This window comes from Diceros bicornis, chromosome 3 (assembly GCF_020826845.1).
Source record: "Diceros bicornis minor isolate mBicDic1 chromosome 3, mDicBic1.mat.cur, whole genome shotgun sequence".
NCBI classification, from domain to species: Eukaryota; Metazoa; Chordata; class Mammalia; order Perissodactyla; family Rhinocerotidae; genus Diceros; species Diceros bicornis.
Window position 1 is genome coordinate 29,692,956 of NC_080742.1, and position 18,741 is coordinate 29,711,696.

The window sequence follows — 18,741 nt, forward strand, 5'->3', positions numbered from 1 at the left end:
GTCAACGTACAATGGTTCCTATTTTTCTACATCCTCACCAACACTCATCATTTTCCTTTATAAATTTTTATTATTATAGCCATCCTAGTAGGTGTGAAGTAGTTTCTCATTGAGTTTTGATTTGCATTTCCTTAATGACTACTGATGTTGAGCATCTTTTTATGTGCTTGCTGGCCATTTGTATATCTTCACTGGAGAAATGCTATTCAAGTTCTTTGCCCAATTTAACTGGGTTGTCTTTTTGTTGTTGAGTTGTAGGAGTTCTTTATATATTTTGGGTAGTAAACTCTTATCAGATATATGATTTGCAAATATTTTCTCCCATTCTATAGGTTGTCTTTTCACTTTCTTGATAATGTCCTTTGATTTACAAATGTTTTTAATTTTGATGTTCAATTTATCTATTTTTTGTTGTTACTCATGCTTTTGGTGTCATATCTAAAAATCCATGCCAAATCTAAAGTCATGAAGATTTACCCATATGTCTTCTTCTAAGAGTTTTACAGTTTTAGCTCTTATATTTAGGTCGTTGACACACCGAGTTAATTTTTGTATATGGTGTGAGATCAGTGTCCAATTTCATACTTTTGCATGTGAATTTCCAGTCATCCCAGCACCATCTGTTGAAGAGACTACATACGGACTTGAGCGTCCTCAGATTTTGGTACCTATGGGGTGTCCTGGAACAAATCCCCCATGGATACTGAGGGATGATTGTATTCTTTCTTCACTGGATGGACTTGGCACCCTTGCCAAAAAGCAGTTGGCTATAGATATATGAGTTTATTTCAGGACTCTCAATTCTATTCCATTGGTCTATATGTCTATCCTTAGGCCAGTACCACATCGTTTTGATTACTGCAGCTTTGTAGTAAGTTTTGAAATTGTAGTAAATTTGAAATGTGAATCCCACAACTTTATTCTTCTTTTTCAAAATTGTTTTGGCTATTCAAGGCCCTTTGCAATTCCATATGAATTTGAGGATTGCCTTTTCCATTTCTGCAAAAAAGGCTGCTGGAATTTTGTCAGGAATTGCATTGAATTAGCAGATCACTTTGTTAGTATTGACATCTTAACAATATTAAATCTTATCCTTGAACATGGGATGTCTTTCCAGTTACTTAAGTCTTTACTTTCTTTCAGTAATGTTTTTGCAGTTTTCAATGTACAAGTCTTGCACCTCTTTTGTTAAATTTATTCCTAGGTATTTTATTCATTTAGATACTATTTTAATGTATTTCTTAATTTCCTTTTTGGGATTGTTTGTTGCTGGTGTATAGAAACAACTGATTTTTGTATGTTAAGCTTGTACCTTGCAACTTTACTAAATCCATTTATTACCTCTAGCAGCTTTCTTGTGGATTCTCTGGGATTTCCTATATATATAGGATTATGTCATTTGTGAATAGAGATAGTTTTACTTTTCCCTTTCCAATTTGGATGACTTTTATTTCTTTTCTTTCTTTCTTTCTTTTTTTTTGATCTAATTGCTCTGGCTAGAACTTTCAGTACTATATTAAATAGCAGTGGTGAAAGCAGGCATCCTTGTCTTGTTCTTGATCTTAGGATGAAAGCTTTCAGTCTTTCACCATTGGGTATGTTGTTAGCTGTGGGTTTTTCATAAATGCCATTTATCATATTGAGGAAGTTCCCATCTATTCCTATTTTTCTGAGAGTTTTATCATGGAAGGGTATTGGATTTTCTCAAATGCCTTTTCTGTGTCAATTGAGATTATCATGAGGTTTTTTCCCTTCATTCTATTTATGTGATTCTAATAGATTTTTTATGAATAACCAAGATCTTAGTTTTTGGCAAATTTTATATAAGTCCCAGCATAATTCACTGAGAGGATCAAATCTATCTTCGGTTTGATAATATTAGAGGGACAATATGAATAGTCAGACACAAAACATTTACCAAGTTTGGACATGGTCACTGAAATCTTCATGTGCTGAAATTTGCTTAACTTTGTCTGTTTAATATTTCCTTGAAGAAAGAATCAGGAAATGCATTATGTATTTTTTCTTCACCCAAGTTATGAGACTTTGGAACTTTTTTCCTCTAATTTTCACAGCGACCACTGTATTTAGACTATCATACCTACTTTTATTTGTAATATCTCCCTTAGGTTTCTTCTTTGTCCACTCAGCCTTCAGATGGCATTATCTCACCTCTCCTCTAACATTTACAGTAATTAAAATCCAAACATACTTGTTTGGAACAGATCTTTTTATCAAACATAAATTCTATTCTCATTTTTTACTATCTATATGGTTCTCTGCTTGAGTTGAGAACAACTACTTACTGGCAGCTGAGAATAACTTTTTATGTCCATTTACAAATATAATCTTCTCTACCCAGAATGTTTTTTCTGTTCTCCCCCCACACCAATGTATCTCTTTGCTCCTTTCAAATTTACACAACTGATTAGCCCTTAGTTTATCTTTGACACTGTACTTCCTTTATAACTATTCTAAAATTTTTTTTCTGTATAATCTCTTATCTGGTTGCTAATTCTCTTCAGGATAGATTCTCTATTTCTTTTGTATTCTAAGACAATGGAGGTGGAAATGGAAAAACCAACTAGGGACTCTGTAAGTACACTGACTCAAGCTCTACCACTTACATACACCACAGGGTTGTGAGGATTCAACAGAAAAACAGAAGTAAAACGCCCCTGAAAGGAAGAGCACAATTTCTGCCTCTAGTGCCTACAATAGGAACTCAACAGATTCTTTACATTTAGATGACTATAAATAAGATTTCCAAGCAAACCTTTTTTTCAACTTCCAAAGGAAGTCTCACATCTCTTCTTAGGAAAAGCTGTGGTGTTTCCCTTTGGGGATCCAAATTAGTCAATTCAGCAAGTATTTCTGGCCAGTCACGAACATGTTGCAAGGGTTTATGATAAGGCTTGAGTTGGAGGCCTGAAAAACATCTTTCCTTTTATTAATGATAAAGTAAAAATAAATCAATTATATCAACACATAGAAACACTGTATTAAACTTTCTGCACTTAAGTACTGAGTATACACAAATTGAAGGTCTAAATTTAAAACAACATTGACTTTAATTAATATTACTGCCCAATTTCAGGTTAATTGCTTTTGTTTTTAAGAGTATAAGAATTATGAAAATAATTCTTAAAATAAATAAAATTTATCAAATATACTTAAGATCCTTAATTCTATGATAGCCTATTTAACTATGATACAATTAGTAGAATTTGGTGTTTAAAAAAATACAACTAAACCATTAGATAACCAATCACAACAACCTCAATTAAATCCCTTATGTATTTGCAATTCTTTGTCTGAGAGACAAATCTATAGTGACATTAGGTTGATTTTAAATAAAAAGATCTGATAGAAAACTAATATAAAGAAAAACAACATTTGTATTACTTTGAGGTGAGGTGAGCACTGAAAATAAAGGCAAGTTGGATGAGTACTGCATTTAATAGCATTCCAATCAAATTCCATTGCTAGAGAAGGAATGTTTTGTTTTTTACCACTTAAAACATTGAATGAATTGGGGCAGGTGGTGGGGTAGGCCCAGAGGCTTATCTATTTCAGCAGTTTGAACACTAATAATTTATATAACATAGAACATTGTATCATTTCAAAATTTAAAAATCAATAATAAACTGATGCTACACTTAAGTTTACCAACCCACTCTCAAAAAGAAATAATGAAGTTTACACAACAGAATAAGAACTTTCTTACTGAGGTTTTCTGAACAGATCCAAATAGTGAAATATTGCTGTGTTTCTTGAGAGAGACGCATTCCTTCCATTATCTGCTGCACTGTTGTATTATTTCCATGTTTCAGTTCAACAGAACGGTATGATCCATCCATTCTGTATATTCGAACTTTTTCATACTAGGACAAAGAATGATAATAAATTATGAAACCTGGTTAGAAATTATACATCCCAAACCAACAAAATGCTTTAATTTCAACTTCATCTGCTTTATTATAGATTTCTAACATGAAAAATATCAGAAAAACTGTTTCAAGTAAGAATCTGTTGGCAATATTTTTAAAAATTTTACTTCTATTATTTATATTTTCCAGTTTCCTCTGGATATTCCATGGTCAAATAAGTTTGAGAAACTAAGGCAAATGGCTTTAAAAAAATATTCAACTTCAAAATCTTCTAAGAGGAAATTTTAAAGCCATTAATGTACAATGTAAATATCATATGGGGGATACAGAGTTGGTTAACTAAATCTGGTGTTAGGTACCAGATTTAGAAAATCTGGTAAATTTAAATCTGGTTGTCAAGTACCTCATGAGTTTAGTGGACCACAAATTATACTGCAGAAATGTGCACCAGCAATAATTTGTCCTAAGAGGAGTCGGTGATAGAAGACTCTGCAGGTAAAAGTTATGGAACAATGTTTCTTTTCTCCAGGTCGGAAAATCCCAGAGAAAAATGACATTCTCAATACATTTGTATTATTATAGAAGTAACTGATGCCTCCAAACAACTTTCAGGACAGTTCATTTTGGATAAAAATACCTAATTCCTCTTATCTCATACATTCCAATATAAAAAGTTTGCCAGGAATAAACATGTGTTTTAACTATACAGTTAGAAAATAAACTGCAATGAAGTATAACATAAAGGTGCCTGTACCGCTTATCTATTTCCTTGTGTTTGTCTTGTGCTCATGGAAGAGTGTTTTGACAAAATGTGTATGAGTGTGTGTGTAATTTTCCTTATACGCAGAGATCATATATTTATTCTTTATCACTTTCAGCATTTTATTGTGTTCAATTCACAGAAATAATCCACAAATACTTATTGTCTAATTGATGGGAATGTCTGCAAAGGCTCAGACATATGGGTTGTATCTGTTGGTATCAAACTTTATCCTTTATCTGTTGGTATAAATCCTTTTATCTGGTTTGCAAGTTTTCAAACAGTTTTTAAATTGATGATAGTTTTGTCGTCATCCCTATAACTTTTAGGCATAAGTGAGTTTTTTCCAATTATTAATTCTTCTCGGTCTTAGTGTCACCGCTAATTATTTCAGACATAATTAGATGGAAAGGCCAGGCTGAAATGGAAGAATAAAAGAGCTAGGAAATCTCCTATTTTAACCCATTCACTTTCTTGAGGAAAATGAATGTGTAACAGATAAGTAACTTGCTGAAACTAAATTAATGAATGATGTGTAATGTTATTATTTACAAATATGAAATATTGCTTAGAAGGCCTAAGTAGAAAGATATGCTTCAATGAATAGATCATAATTTGTAATTAGCACTTCAAGTATAGAGATTATACTGGAAATTAGATAAATTTTAAGTGATTGAAAGATTTATTTATTTATGCAAGTTTTATTTTGTCATACAAAAATAAATGTCCAAATGTTAGGAATGAAAACAAATTAATACCTATACAGTCTAAACATGAGGTTTTATAAAAGCAGTAAAGAAGCTATCCATCCATTCATCCTTCCATTCCTGCCACAGAGCTTCAAATTACTTATCAATTTAAATGCGATGCTTTGCTTTAACTATTTATGAAGATCATTCTTACTGGTTTGTTAATGGCTTCCTTCAACAATTTTGCAGCTTCTTCCCAATTATTTTGTTTGTTTTCTTCACAAATATTTAAAGGGGATCTTCCTTGTTGGTCTGTTATGTGCTAGAAATGTCCGGGGAATAAAGGATAAAGAAAAATAGACATTACAAATATATGGTATTCTAAGGGAAAATATTCAATCAGTCAAAGTCTCATAAAAAACAGACTCTTGTCTAGTATTAAGTAAACATTAATCATACTTAGTACATGCTATGCTTAAAATAAACATGAACTGCCAAAGATGAAAGACACAAAGCCTATTCAATGTGTTTTTTTTTAAAGTTCTGATCATAGATACAACAAAGATTTTGTTAAAGCTATTATTTTTCCTTTTACAAAATACTTGTTAATACGAATTCTAGAAAATGGGTAGAAAATCTTTTTCATTCTTTAAAGATATTTTTGAGCAAGTACAATATAAAATGAAAAGAGGTTAAATTTTATGTACATTCTGGGATGGATGGTGGTGATGGCTGCACAACAATGTGAACGTACTTAATGTCACTGAACTGTATACCTAAAAATGATTAAAATGGTAAATTTTATGTAAGGTATATTTTACCACAATAAAAAAAATTATGTACAAAAGCAAAGTTTATACACAAATATTACTTATTCTATATAGTAAGTGAAATTTGTTTTTTCAGCTGCTCTCTCAATACGCAATTTAACATTTTACTGTCATTACTTGTTATTCACTGCTTGAACATTAAAAAAAAAAAGAAAACCTGGAAAATAACTTACTCTGTCAACTTCTGGATGGTTTAGGAGAATCTGTACTATTTCAGCATGTCCTCCTCCAGCAGCAAAATGAAGAGGAGAACTAAGCTGCCCATTTAAAAGGTTTGGATTGCACTTCCCTTTCTCTAATAATATGCGAGTGGCCTCAACTTTCCCATACCTATAAAAAAGTAAAACACCTAAAAAAGTCATCTGAAATGTTTTTAAAATCCAAATTTTAGGCAACATCTCAAAGAAATCTAAGATTTTTCTAGGGCAGAGGGCAAGGAATTAAGACACTAATGTAAATGTTTTCAGTGCCTAAGGATTTCTTATGAATTATTCTGGTTCAATTCAACTGTTCCTATTTCTGATCAACTGGGAGAAAATACAACTTCAAATACAAGATAGAGCAGATGATAGAGAACCACTGAACACAAAGTAAAGTACAAAAAATTATAAATTACAGAGTGAAAATTTTTAGTCAAAAATAGGTTTGGAATCAGAAAGTAACTCATAAACTTAATAATGCTTTTCACTTGGGCCTACGATTTACAAAATAGGCCTAAAGATGTAATTCTATACATAGCTACTGTATCAGGCAACGTTGGAGACACAAAAATATGTAAGATACATAGTCTCTGCTCTGATACAGGTGTACAATGTAATCAGAGAGTAAAACGAAAACATGAGATAAATTACATAGTGTTGTAAAACTTAAGGAACAGTTTAGGATAACAATCAACAAAATAAGGCACTATATATTTGTCAAATCAAAATAGTATATATTAATGCTTTAAAAAAAAGTCAGTAAAGGAAGATATGATTTTAGTCTAAGATGGTCCTGAAAAGTGTTTTGATAGAAGAACAATTTGAACTGGATTTTAAATGGGAAGAAACTGAAGAGATGTTGAAGGGAGGTAAAATATTTTAGGTAGTAGGAAAAGGAGTATGCAAAGCAAGGACGAGAAGAGTACAAAGCATGTGCCAGACAAAGTGAGTCCACCATACGGTTACAGTGAAAACCTTATGTAAGGCTGCAATCTGAAGCAAGGTGGAAAAGTAATTCATTGTTTGGAAATAAATGGGTGGGAAGGAAGAAGGGGAAAGGAAATTTGCTTTTAGATGTGGTGCATTTGAGGGGAAAACAGCGCATCTTTAGAACTGATCTGATTTGCCTTCAACTTTCCCTCCTTCCCCTTCACGTACTTTGTGGTTTTATGCCCTGAACCTGCCACTTGTATCCTACCCATTCTTATTCATGTGACATTTTGCTCACATTCTTTGCTATTCTTGAGACGTCCTTTTCCTCCTCCTCATTTTGTTCAGGTTAAGCTCTATTATTTCTTTGAAATTTAAAATTTTCTTTGAAGTTTAAAATCTACCTCCACTATATTCCCACTACATTTTAGCTTCTTTTATGGGATTTATCTCATTTTACCTATTTTCATCCTTGTTTATATACATCTCTATTAGCCTGGAAATTCCTTGAGGGTAGGGAGAGTGTATTTGCATTCTTCAAACTGCCTTCAGCACCAAAAATGAGTAACTAAACTGTTTAGTAGGCAGTTGAAAATGCAGGCTTGGTACTGAGGAGGAAGGCAAAGGCTTGGGATATCTATCTGAGAATATGCAAATTCATCTAACTTAAAAGAATATCGTTAAGGCTGGGAGAATGGATGAAATTTTTCTAGGAGAAAATTTAGAGAAAGATGATCATCTTAGAACAATGAAATGCATCTTGAAAAACACTCTTTCAGGACAGGAAAAGATACTAATGGAGCAATTCAAGTAATAATAAAAATAATTAATACAAACATACATTTTGTATGATGTTTTAAAGTTTTCAAGGTACTTTCTTAAATAACTAATATAATCTTCACAGATTATAAGCTTCACAACTTATGAGGCAGGCAGAAGGATTTTTATTGCACGGATGAGAAAAACGAAGCTTGAACCAGTTCTCATGGTTACTAGCCAGAGTTACAATCCAGTTTTCTGAATCTTAGGATAGCAGTTTCCATACTATAACAGATGCTTGGGTGACAGAATGGAGGCCAGTATTTCAATAATAATGATAAAGTAACAATAATATCCTGCATTTGTACTGACTTTCATTATAGCTCCATTACGCCCTTTCAACTCCACTTTGCTCTTAGAACGAAGGGGTGATCAACAGTAATAAATGCTGCAGAGCAGGGAAAGAGATTAAAACTCAGAAAAGGTTAAGAAGGTTTATGAAGAGTGAAAAAGAGAAAACAGTGAGTGTGGCCCACTCACCTTTGAAGTCTGGCTACGAAAGAAAGGAAAGAAACAGGATAGTGGCCAGAAGAGGCAGCAGGTTCAAATAAAGGTTCTTTTCAAGGAGGGAGAGAACCACGTATGCTTGAAGGCAAGAGGAAAGAAAGTGCAGAAAAGGAGAAAGTAAATTTAATGGGGAACAAGGATTTTTACTTGCATACCCTATGGTACAAGAGAGAGATGGGAACAAAAACTGATCACTAAGGGTAGAGAAGAAGGACATTTCTGATGGCTTCAACGTTCTTTGAAACTAAGGGATAAAACTATCTGATGTGAGTAGAGAAAGAAGTAGTGGGAGTTTAAATGCTTAAGAGTAGAAAGGTGTAGAATAGCTTATAGGGGAGGACTAAACGGCTCATGGGATGAAGGAGACAAAGAGGACACAGAGCTAAGCTACAGTGAAGGCCCAAATGAAATCAGATGGAATAATTTGTAGGGAGCCAAATCATCGTAGTTCTAAAATACCCTCTAATAATGATGTGAAGCCTAGAAGTACTATCAGAGACAGAAGACAGCAACTTGAGAGAGGGAGAGAGTATGGGATGTCAGTGAGACATTTACTTGAGTGGCTGACAAGTTACCCATATGGGGAGAAAGCCAACTTAAATAGTTTTGGAAAATGGTGATTCTAGTAAAGAATAGCGTCTAGGTACCTGATCACCAATATGAGAATTTTAAAAGCTTGGAGCAATCCTAGGGGTGATTTAATTAAGTGGTTCTCAAAGAGTGGTCTGGGAACCCATGAGGATCCCTGAAATCTCTTCCAGGTGTCCTCTAGGTAAAACATATCTTCATAATAATACTAAGAAGTTATTTGCCCTTTTCATTCTCATTTTCTTGTAAGTGTACAGTAGAGTTTTTTAGAAGTTACGTGACATGTAATATTGCAACGAATTAAAGGCAGAAGCAGATGTAAGAATCCAACTATCTTCTATTTAGCTAGAGAGTAAAGAGATTTGCAAGAATGTAAAACAATGCTACTCTTCTCTCTCTCTCTTTTTTTTTTTTTTGGTGAGGAAGATTAGCCCTGAGCTAATATCCGTTGCCAATCCTCCTCTTTTTGTTGAGGACGATGGGCCCTGGGCTAACACCCGTGCCCACCTTCCTCTACTCTATATGTGCGACGCCTGCCACAGCATGGCCTGAGAAGCGGGTGCATAGGTCCACTCCCGGGATCCGAACCTGTGAACCCTGGGCCGCTAAAGCTGAGCACATGAACTGAACCACCATGCCACCGGGCCAGCCCCCTCTTCTCCTTTTTTATTTTGCAAAGTATGGTATATTCCATAAGACTGTGTTATTTATGTTATTACTGTTATTTTTAAATGAATTAGTAAATACTTAAAATATTTTTCAGTTTTAACTTCTAATCTGGTAAATAACATTAGATATAATTCACATAAACAAAAGCTCTTAGGGATTTCTAAGAGTGAAAGGGGTCCTGACATCAAAGTTTGAGCACCACTGATCTAATAAAACTCTCATTTTAAAAATGAGAAAACAGACCAAAAGGGGTAAAACATCTAAGTTTATAAAGATAGGCTCCAAATCTCAGTCTCTTGATGAGACAGCCCAGTATTCACCTCCTCAATCTTTGAACCAACTAGTAAATAAGAGTATATTTCCAAGATAAGGTAATTTAAGTTCTTACTAAATAGTTAAATCAGTCTTCATTCACATTCACATCAATCAAATGATCCATCTGATTAAAAGTATCGCAAGGTGACCCATACTACTCCTGGTGTACTAAACTTGGTTGTTATTTCCAGCTGACAGAAAATTAATTTTATCAAAGAATACAACTCTTTTCCTTGCTGTATTGTAGTAATAAGACTTTCCAAATAAAAATACTACAGATTAATGAATTTTAGATTCAGACATCAAAACCTTTAAATTTTTATAATATTTTAATAATAACAGCCAACATTTATTGAGTGCTTATTATGTGTGAGGTACTCTCAAAGCATTTTCTCCTTTAATCTTAAGAAAGGTACTATTATTAAGCCCATCTTGTAGATAAAGAAACAGATCCTTAGAGACATTAGGTAACTTGCCAAAGGTCATACTTTTAGGAACTAACAGTTGGGACTTAAACCTAGGTACATTCCAAAGCACTTTAAATACTATACCATACTTCTGTTTTTATGTAACAGGTAATTAAAAATATTAGCATTCTTTTATTAGAGAAGAATATAACCCCCTGCCACTAAAAAGGGCATCGATATAGCCAAATGTTAATTTGGGATTACTAAACTAAAATTCACTGCCTCTCTCTTTCCCAATTGCACAGTATACTTTCTTGGGGTTTGAACTATATTCTCTGCCTCTTTTTGTTTAGTTCCAGGTAAAGCATGTGATTTCTTTTAGTACTGTTGCTGCTACCAGTATTTACCAGTAATCTGAAGAAACAACTATAAGTGCAGTTAAAGAAGATTTAGGTTAACTCTTTCCAAATCTGAATATAAAAATTCCCTGTAATGGGACAACAATTAGAACACATTTACAGAATAAGGGAGCATATTTTTAAGGAAATGAAATAAGAGCATATTTATTGAATAAAGGAGCATAATTTTAAGGAAACAGCATATTTTTAAGGGAGAAAAGATGTATATTAAAAAGCAACTATATTTAGCTACTCGATCACAAATTTTGGAATCAGTGAAACCAAAAGAATTTGAGCTGGAAAGAACTCTAGAAATGATCTAATGAATGCATTTTACATATAGATTTAAAAAACTGAGCTGCAGAGATGTGAAGTGAATACCTTGCTCAACATCATGCAGCTAAGAAGTTGTGGACATTTAACAGGCAGTAAATAATGTAGGCACTTCTTCAAGTAGCCAAAGAACTTCATTTTAAATAATAAGTCAAAAGCAAATTTCCCATAAGAAATAATGGTAAATAACTTTAATTATGTCCTTTCTAGAGGATGGGCTATAGCAAACAGTTAACTACCACTGTGAACACAAATCGAAGAACTCAGCCCAGCTAAGGGGAAGAGTTATCATTACATCAGAAGAGTAGGAGAGCAAGAACTACATTGGGCAACTAGTGGAAAGAGCTAACCCCAATCCTGTGAGCTAAACCCACTCATCTAAAAAAAAAAAAAGGAAGGCTTTGATTTTAATAAAGGCTTTTGGAGGTTTCCTGATACCACAGCTTCCCAAAGAACTAAAAGGATACTTTTCTAACATGATGCAGGGTCAAATCATAAGTAGTTAACACATGTAAATTTTATAGTAAGGATAAACAAACATAACTCCAATACAAAAACAATAGAAACTGCAAGGGTGAATAAGGACTTTGTGCTGTGCAATAGCACTTGCTAGTCCTTAGCTGTCCTACTGTATGACCTGGTTATGCCTGAGATCACTAACGATTCTTTTCCCATGGGGCAGATCTTGCAATTCTGAAGAGTGGCACATGTACGGTAATCAAAGATCTAAACAGAAAGCTCATAAAGCAAACATGGTAGAGAAAAAGTGGCTGGAATGAGAATAGTTTTGAAAAGAAGTAGTAATATTTATAACTAAAGATTCATTCTTTCTAAAAAGAAAAGAATAAGTAATCTATTTACCAGCATGCATAATGAATGGGTGCCCAGTGGTCACTATCTAATTGGTTGACTGAAAATCTTTCATTGAGAAGACGGCTTAGTAATTCTGAATCTCCTTCACAGGCACTTCGATGGAGAGGAAAATCATCCACCCACTGTCGTTCCCTAATCATTAAAAACAAATTAAAAAACAAAAAACAGCACTGTTGAAATTCAAATAGTTTCAAAACAAACGTGCTATATTTATGAAAACTATATATCACTGAGCAGCTGAAAACTAAATCATTTATGCAATGACTACATTGTCTACTAATTGCACATATCATTTTAAACAATACTTTAACATTACAATGTAAGTTTTAAAAAAGCAATGTGGAGTAAAATCAAAATAGTACTTGTCTTCTGTGACACTGCTCATGCTTCTCTGCCATTTTTCCTGTTTGGGAATTTGGATTTTTGAATAGTCTGGAGCTCCTAGACCAAAGTATGGATTTATTACCACTTTATCTACCTAGAAAGGGAAAACAAAACAAAAACAAAAAACCCTTAAGAGCTATAGATACTTGACTTTAATATATATAAATAGAGCTAAGTGTAGATGTCATCTTAATGTTTACAATTAGTAACAGAGGCATTTATCTCAAGAAAAAAAATTACATTTGAGATGAAATGTCTTTTGAAATCAGAGCCAAAATTCATTCAACTCTTACCCGGTTTGTATACTGAAGATCTGATCCAAACAAAGGGTTGTAAATACAGGTATCTGCTTTCTCTAGGGCTAACATTTTACTCTTTATTTCTAGTGCACTATAGCCCATATGTAGTGAGTTTTCTGTCTGACCTGATTCAGTAGCATATGCAGGGTTTATGACATTAGTTTTTATCCGCTCAAGAGGAGAAGGTCGGAATAAAGCTGGAATAAAGTGAGATTGTGCATGACGTTCATCTAACCACCTGGCAAAATAGAAAGAAGTATTTGTTCAAAAGTGAATAGGAAAAAAGCAGACCACTATCCAACTCTGATATGTGATACTTTTTAATATTAAATTCAGATTTTTATGCTTTTAGTTAGTGTTGGTTAAGTACTTCATTTACTATTCATAAAAGTTTTGTTAATGGACACAGCAAACTATTTTTAAAAATGTATATACCATTGTAATAATAAAAACTTCTTTCAAAAAACTTGAAGCACTTTTAAAATTTAAACCACTGAGATGTAGGTGACATTAGCCCTGTTGGTACAGAAAGACAAAGGCATGACAGGTTAAACGACTTGTTCACTGGTAAGAGTAACTCATACTAAATCTAGTTTTGTAACAAAGCAATCTTAATTCTTAACTAGGGCAGTCTTCATTAATTTTGAAGAATAAAATGAATGTATTGCAAGCAAATCAGGACAATCTTGTCTTTGTGGTTTTTCATTTTTATATTATACTTCAAAAACTTGCCATTTCTTACTACATATATTTTCTTCCAAAAGTGTCTTTATCAGAGCTAATTTCTACTATGAACACGTATTTCGTTTATTAAAAAATATTTTTAATGGCAATTCTTACTTATCCAAGGCTATTAACATCCTTGCTGTAAGCGTAGCAAAGTGAGTGCTGGATTCACTACAGACTCGCATAATATCTTGTAAGCAGTAAAAAATTGGGCATCCTGGAGTATATGTATATTTAGTATTATCTGAAAAAGAAAAATGAAGAATTATGCCATCATATAAAAGGTTTACAACTGCATGTTTTTTATTTAAAAGTCTACAGTACATTAAAAAAAATTGTTAAGTTTAACATAAATTGTTCTAGATTTGGAATTAGAAGACCTGGATTCAAGTGATAGCCAGCTCCGTGAACTTATCCACTTGGGTGAACACAGCATTTAGAATCTTGGAGGATTAGCAGCAACTGTCCCCTCTTTCTCTTCCTCAACAATGTTGCAAAACTCTGATTAATAAGATTTCCAATACCATTTAAAATACTAAACTTTTTAACTTAAGTGTGGCTGGGAAAAAAATATATCTGGAATGCTAGAGCTGGCTAATGTAATACACGTAAGTACTGTGTAGAAGCAGGCTGATGGGATGTCCACAGTGGGTCATTAATATATCATCACAATTACTACTACCTTACATGAGGCCAGTACTCTATAGGTTCCAAAGTGATTTTAACATCTAATACCTCATTGAATTCTTCCAGCACAATGAACCAAGTAGGAGCAAATACCTGTCTTACAAATAAAGAGCTGAGGCTTAAAGAGGTGATTTGCCCAAGAGCACAAAATTAGTGGGCTGCAAGGTCTGCACTGAAACTCAATAGTTTTTCCATTATTCCAGGATGTCAAAAGCTCAAATTAAATTTTCATGTTAGATCTAAGTTCTTTAAATATTACTAATACTGTTGGGCAGAGTATTTTAGAACTATTATTGACATTTTCTTGTCTCAAACACAAGATAGGTCCACATCATAATCTGTCAATTTTCCAAAATACTTAAATATCTATTTCTATTCTATGTATAGCTTATGCTTTGAAAAATCTCTCATTAGAACTTGAAAACTTTTAGTTTCAATTATGGCTTCCCTCCTCACTTCTTTATTCTACTTTTAAAAACAGAAACAAAAACACTGTTGTTCAGTCCAGAAGCCTGAATATACTTTGAAATCAAAACATCTTTAAGTAACAAATTTCTCCATCTTCCATTAATTTAAAAACATGTATTTTACAACAGTATTACAGTAGTAACTGTGAATGCAAATTCCTAAGTTCCTCAATAGACTTTAACTTAGCATTTAAGGTACATAGAGATTCATAAGATAAAACTTAGACTTTACCTTTGACAACTGATGGAACAATAAATAATGCTGCTTCTCTGCCCATCTTCTCCCCATCCAGAGGAAATTTCTTCATTAGTACCACTCGTTTTCCTAATCATTTTTTAAAAAGTCAGTAAAGATAAACATAATAGGCCTTTAAATCTTATAAATTATCTTGAGAATTAGAAAAAAATTTTAAAGGCATTATTAAGAGGAATTGAAATAAAAAAAGTCAATTTTATTATATGCACTAATAAAAACTGGTAACTCTGATAATAATGCAAATCATTCTGTAGACAATCAACCAGTACATTCATGGTCCTGGTCTTGACTTACTAGAAGAGGAGCTTCCTTTAGTAAGGAAAACTGAGCTGCTGAAGATTGAGAGAGCAACTGAAGACAACATTCAACCTCCACTCTCAATTTCAGTTTTTATTAAAACTTGATTGGGTTACAAACTATTGTCTAAATTGTAACCACCATTCTTAGTCTGTTTTTCCTGATTGGGCAGCAAGGGAACTATAAATAATAACCTACAAGTTTTGCACTTTAAAACCTCTCATCTTCTAGTGACCTTTGCCGTGATTTTTATCAATCCTCCCAATCTCGCCACCCCAAGAAACAGAACCTTGTTCCTGACCCAGGTAGGAATACCTAGCTGCATACTTTCTGTTGACAAGTAGATAATACACGAATTCAAGGAGCTTCATTTATTCACAAAATGCTGGAGTCAATATTCATGATTATTATGGCCCATTATTATTATAGCCCTCAAATAGTTATTTTACAAAACAGACACTGTACAAAAGATAAGTGTTAGATACAGAATAACATTCTAATAAATTTCAGAGGCAATATTTCTTTTGTCTGGCTTGAGGTCTTAACCCACTTAATCTTCCCTGCCTTGCTGCTTCCCCAAACCCAGTTCTGATCCATTATTTAACTGCCTACTTTGCAAATTATAGATGTAACTATGAGACCTGTTCTGGGGAAAAAAATAAAAGCACTGACTACAAGTTGGGAGATGAGAGTTCTAGTCTAATTTCTTCCATTAATGGCAATATTTTAGCAGGTGACAACCTATGTCTGCATTTCCATTTTATAGATGTGAATGACCATATACCAACTCACAGGACCAATTTAAGAATTTCATGAATAAATGTGGTAAGACTTTATAAACTATATATAGCACTGCACAAAAAGGTAAGGCATAATGACTGCTATTATAAAGTAATTTGTGATCTTCATGCGATATTTATATAAGGAATCATGTCACTCTATAAAAATATTTCATACATTTAGAAAAACTCAACTGAATAGGATAGTCAGGATATGGTATGGCTTATTAATATAATTGTCTATTTAGTTAAGTAAAACTTCTCTATTTTAATTTCTCTTATTAAAAGCAGCCTGAAAATATATTATTACATTTTACTGTCTAAGTATACAAGGCATAATTGTGCTGGATATGTTTCAGGTGCCTGTCCACTCATAACTTCCCCTAAGAGAAACTACCCAGCCCTCTGGCCAGGGGACATTTTTGTTAACACTGACACCGTCTCCATCCCCTTTCTGGGTGAAGAGTGGTAGCCTTTGGCTAATCCATAGCAAATTATAACTTGGTCTACCTCAGCTCAAATATGTTATTTGGGCTAACTGGATTTCTGTCTTAGCGTAGATCCTGAAAACTCTAACAATTAAGCAACATTAACAAGTCTGGACAAAAATTTATCAGGAAAGTCCAATACTGAGGTAGAAAAGATTGACAAATTTGAGGCATCCAAAAAGAGCCTTTCACATGCCTTGATCACCCACAAGGATAGTCCCCTTTTTAGCTAAGATCAGTTTCTAGATCATTTTATTAAAAAGTAAATCTGATAATTAGGGAAAGGAGATTCTCTGTGGGTCTCAGAATGTGTATCAAAGATCTGTAAATTTATGCAGGAACTTCTTATAATCCTGAATTACAACACTTAGAACACCAACCCACAAAAACTCTTCAGGCCTTACTGGGGAGGTTACCTCTTAGGGAGGTAAAATATGGTGAATGATGCCTCCAAAAGTTATGAAACACAGGCTTATAGTTCAGCTATCTATAGAAAACGCACACCCAAAATAACTAATAAATCAAATCACAGGATTCAGCCTTATCTCTGTAACAAAAACAGTCTCTTTACTGAAACAGATGAATTAGACAACTAATCTCTACAAACATGAACAAACAGAAAAAAACACTGAATAAGCTTTAAAAAACCAAAAAGTAGAAACAAAGAAGTATGCTCTACTTCACCACCACCAACTGTTTTCAACTGCTGTTTGACTGAACTTAGCTTTACCTTTTTAATTATAATGGCTAAATCTTGGACTAATTTCTTTAACTTCTAACTGCTATCTGCTTCTTGTGAAACTATGGCCTGAGAAATTGATCATTAACTTTTAATCAGTTTCATAACTGATAATGCTATACATTATTTAATATTTTAAATGGGGCCTCAACCTTTCACGGTTAATATTTCTACAATTCAGTTTGGCTCTTCTTCTTACTGTAACCAAAAGGAAAGAAAACCTCTGCTACCTGGTAACTTACAGGACTCTCTTTAATCCATGAATCTTAACTTTTACTTAGTTATGGAGAGAGGTTTATAGTTTTCTCTGTCTTGGAATAGAGAAATAAAAATAGTAGTTCAAAGATACTTACCTATACTTCTAACAAAAGTAATTTGTACTTTCTTTTAGTTTTCAAGCCACCTCTTGCTCTCCTCTCTCTACTGAACAAATCAGTAACACTGTGACTTATTTAAATATTTTTCAACTTAAAAAAAATTTATAGTCAAGTTACTTCTTGAAGGGGCTTGGCTGACCTTAAAAAAAACTTTCTGAATCTTTTTCAAGTGTTTTAAATGGTAAGGAACATAAAAAGAAATTGATTTTAATATATTTTTTAAAAGGTCTTTCTCCATAGGCATTTAAAGCAAACTGTGTTAAACAAAGAAAAGAAAAGTTTCCTACCTCTGATACCCTGGTTTGCAGGAGAAATTGGTTTGGTGGTTTCCACTACATAATCCAATATGCCTTGTGTTATTTCACTGTTGCCTTGAAGTTTAGTTTCCAACAAAACTTTCTTTCTCTTTTTTTTCTGTCCTTCAATGGGAACTTCATGCAACAAAATCTTGGATGAAAAAAATAATATCAAGAGAAAGTTTAAAATAAAATTTACTTGCCCTAGAATATAGTAAGCCAGCAGTCTTTCTTAACCTTAGCTACATATCAGAATAATCTGGGAAGCTTTTAAAACAATATCAATGCCCAGCTTCATCTCAGACCTATTAAATCAGAATGTCGGGAGAGTGGAGTCCTAGTACTGGAAATTTTAAAAGTTCCCCAGGTGATTCAACTGTGCAGCCAGGACTGAGAACCAGTAAGCCAGAGCACTGCTGAAGTAGCAGCCTCCTGAGAACCCCTGTAGTATCCTTTAACAGATTTCAGATAACTAACCTTAAAAAAGCAATTTAAGCAAAATGCTAGAGAAATTAGTTGGAGTCAGTCTAGATTAGAAGTATTTTATGATGCTTGGAATCCGTTGTATGGAAAAGATAACAATTCTGTTTTGGGCTCTTTTTTTTGGCCTCAATCACGTTTACTAATATATGTAACATAATTCAAGACTACAGAGAATAACTTAATTGCCTAAAACTTAATTAAAGGTAAAAAGATCATTTAAAATGAACTGTTAAAAATAGTTCTTTGGGAAAATAA

The 18,741-nt window shown here is 33.3% G+C and overlaps 1 protein-coding gene across 3 annotated transcripts in view; it reads right to left on the minus strand.

Annotated features, from left to right (window-relative positions):
* KRIT1 (KRIT1 ankyrin repeat containing) overlaps positions 1-18,741 on the minus strand; it is a 37,945-nt gene that overhangs the window by 13,659 nt on the left and 5,545 nt on the right. For all 3 annotated transcript variants that reach the window (XM_058525454.1, XM_058525441.1, XM_058525447.1), the window contains 10 exons: positions 17,995-18,154; positions 15,004-15,096; positions 13,732-13,861; positions 12,886-13,129; positions 12,571-12,686; positions 12,197-12,340; positions 6,343-6,499; positions 5,554-5,661; positions 3,728-3,884; positions 2,777-2,928 (listed from right to left, as the gene is read on the minus strand). In XM_058525454.1, coding sequence (XP_058381437.1) covers positions 2,777-2,928; positions 3,728-3,884; positions 5,554-5,661; positions 6,343-6,499; positions 12,197-12,340; positions 12,571-12,686; positions 12,886-13,129; positions 13,732-13,861; positions 15,004-15,096; positions 17,995-18,154 — 1,461 coding nt within the window. The remainder of the gene's footprint in view (positions 1-2,776; positions 2,929-3,727; positions 3,885-5,553; positions 5,662-6,342; positions 6,500-12,196; positions 12,341-12,570; positions 12,687-12,885; positions 13,130-13,731; positions 13,862-15,003; positions 15,097-17,994; positions 18,155-18,741) is intronic.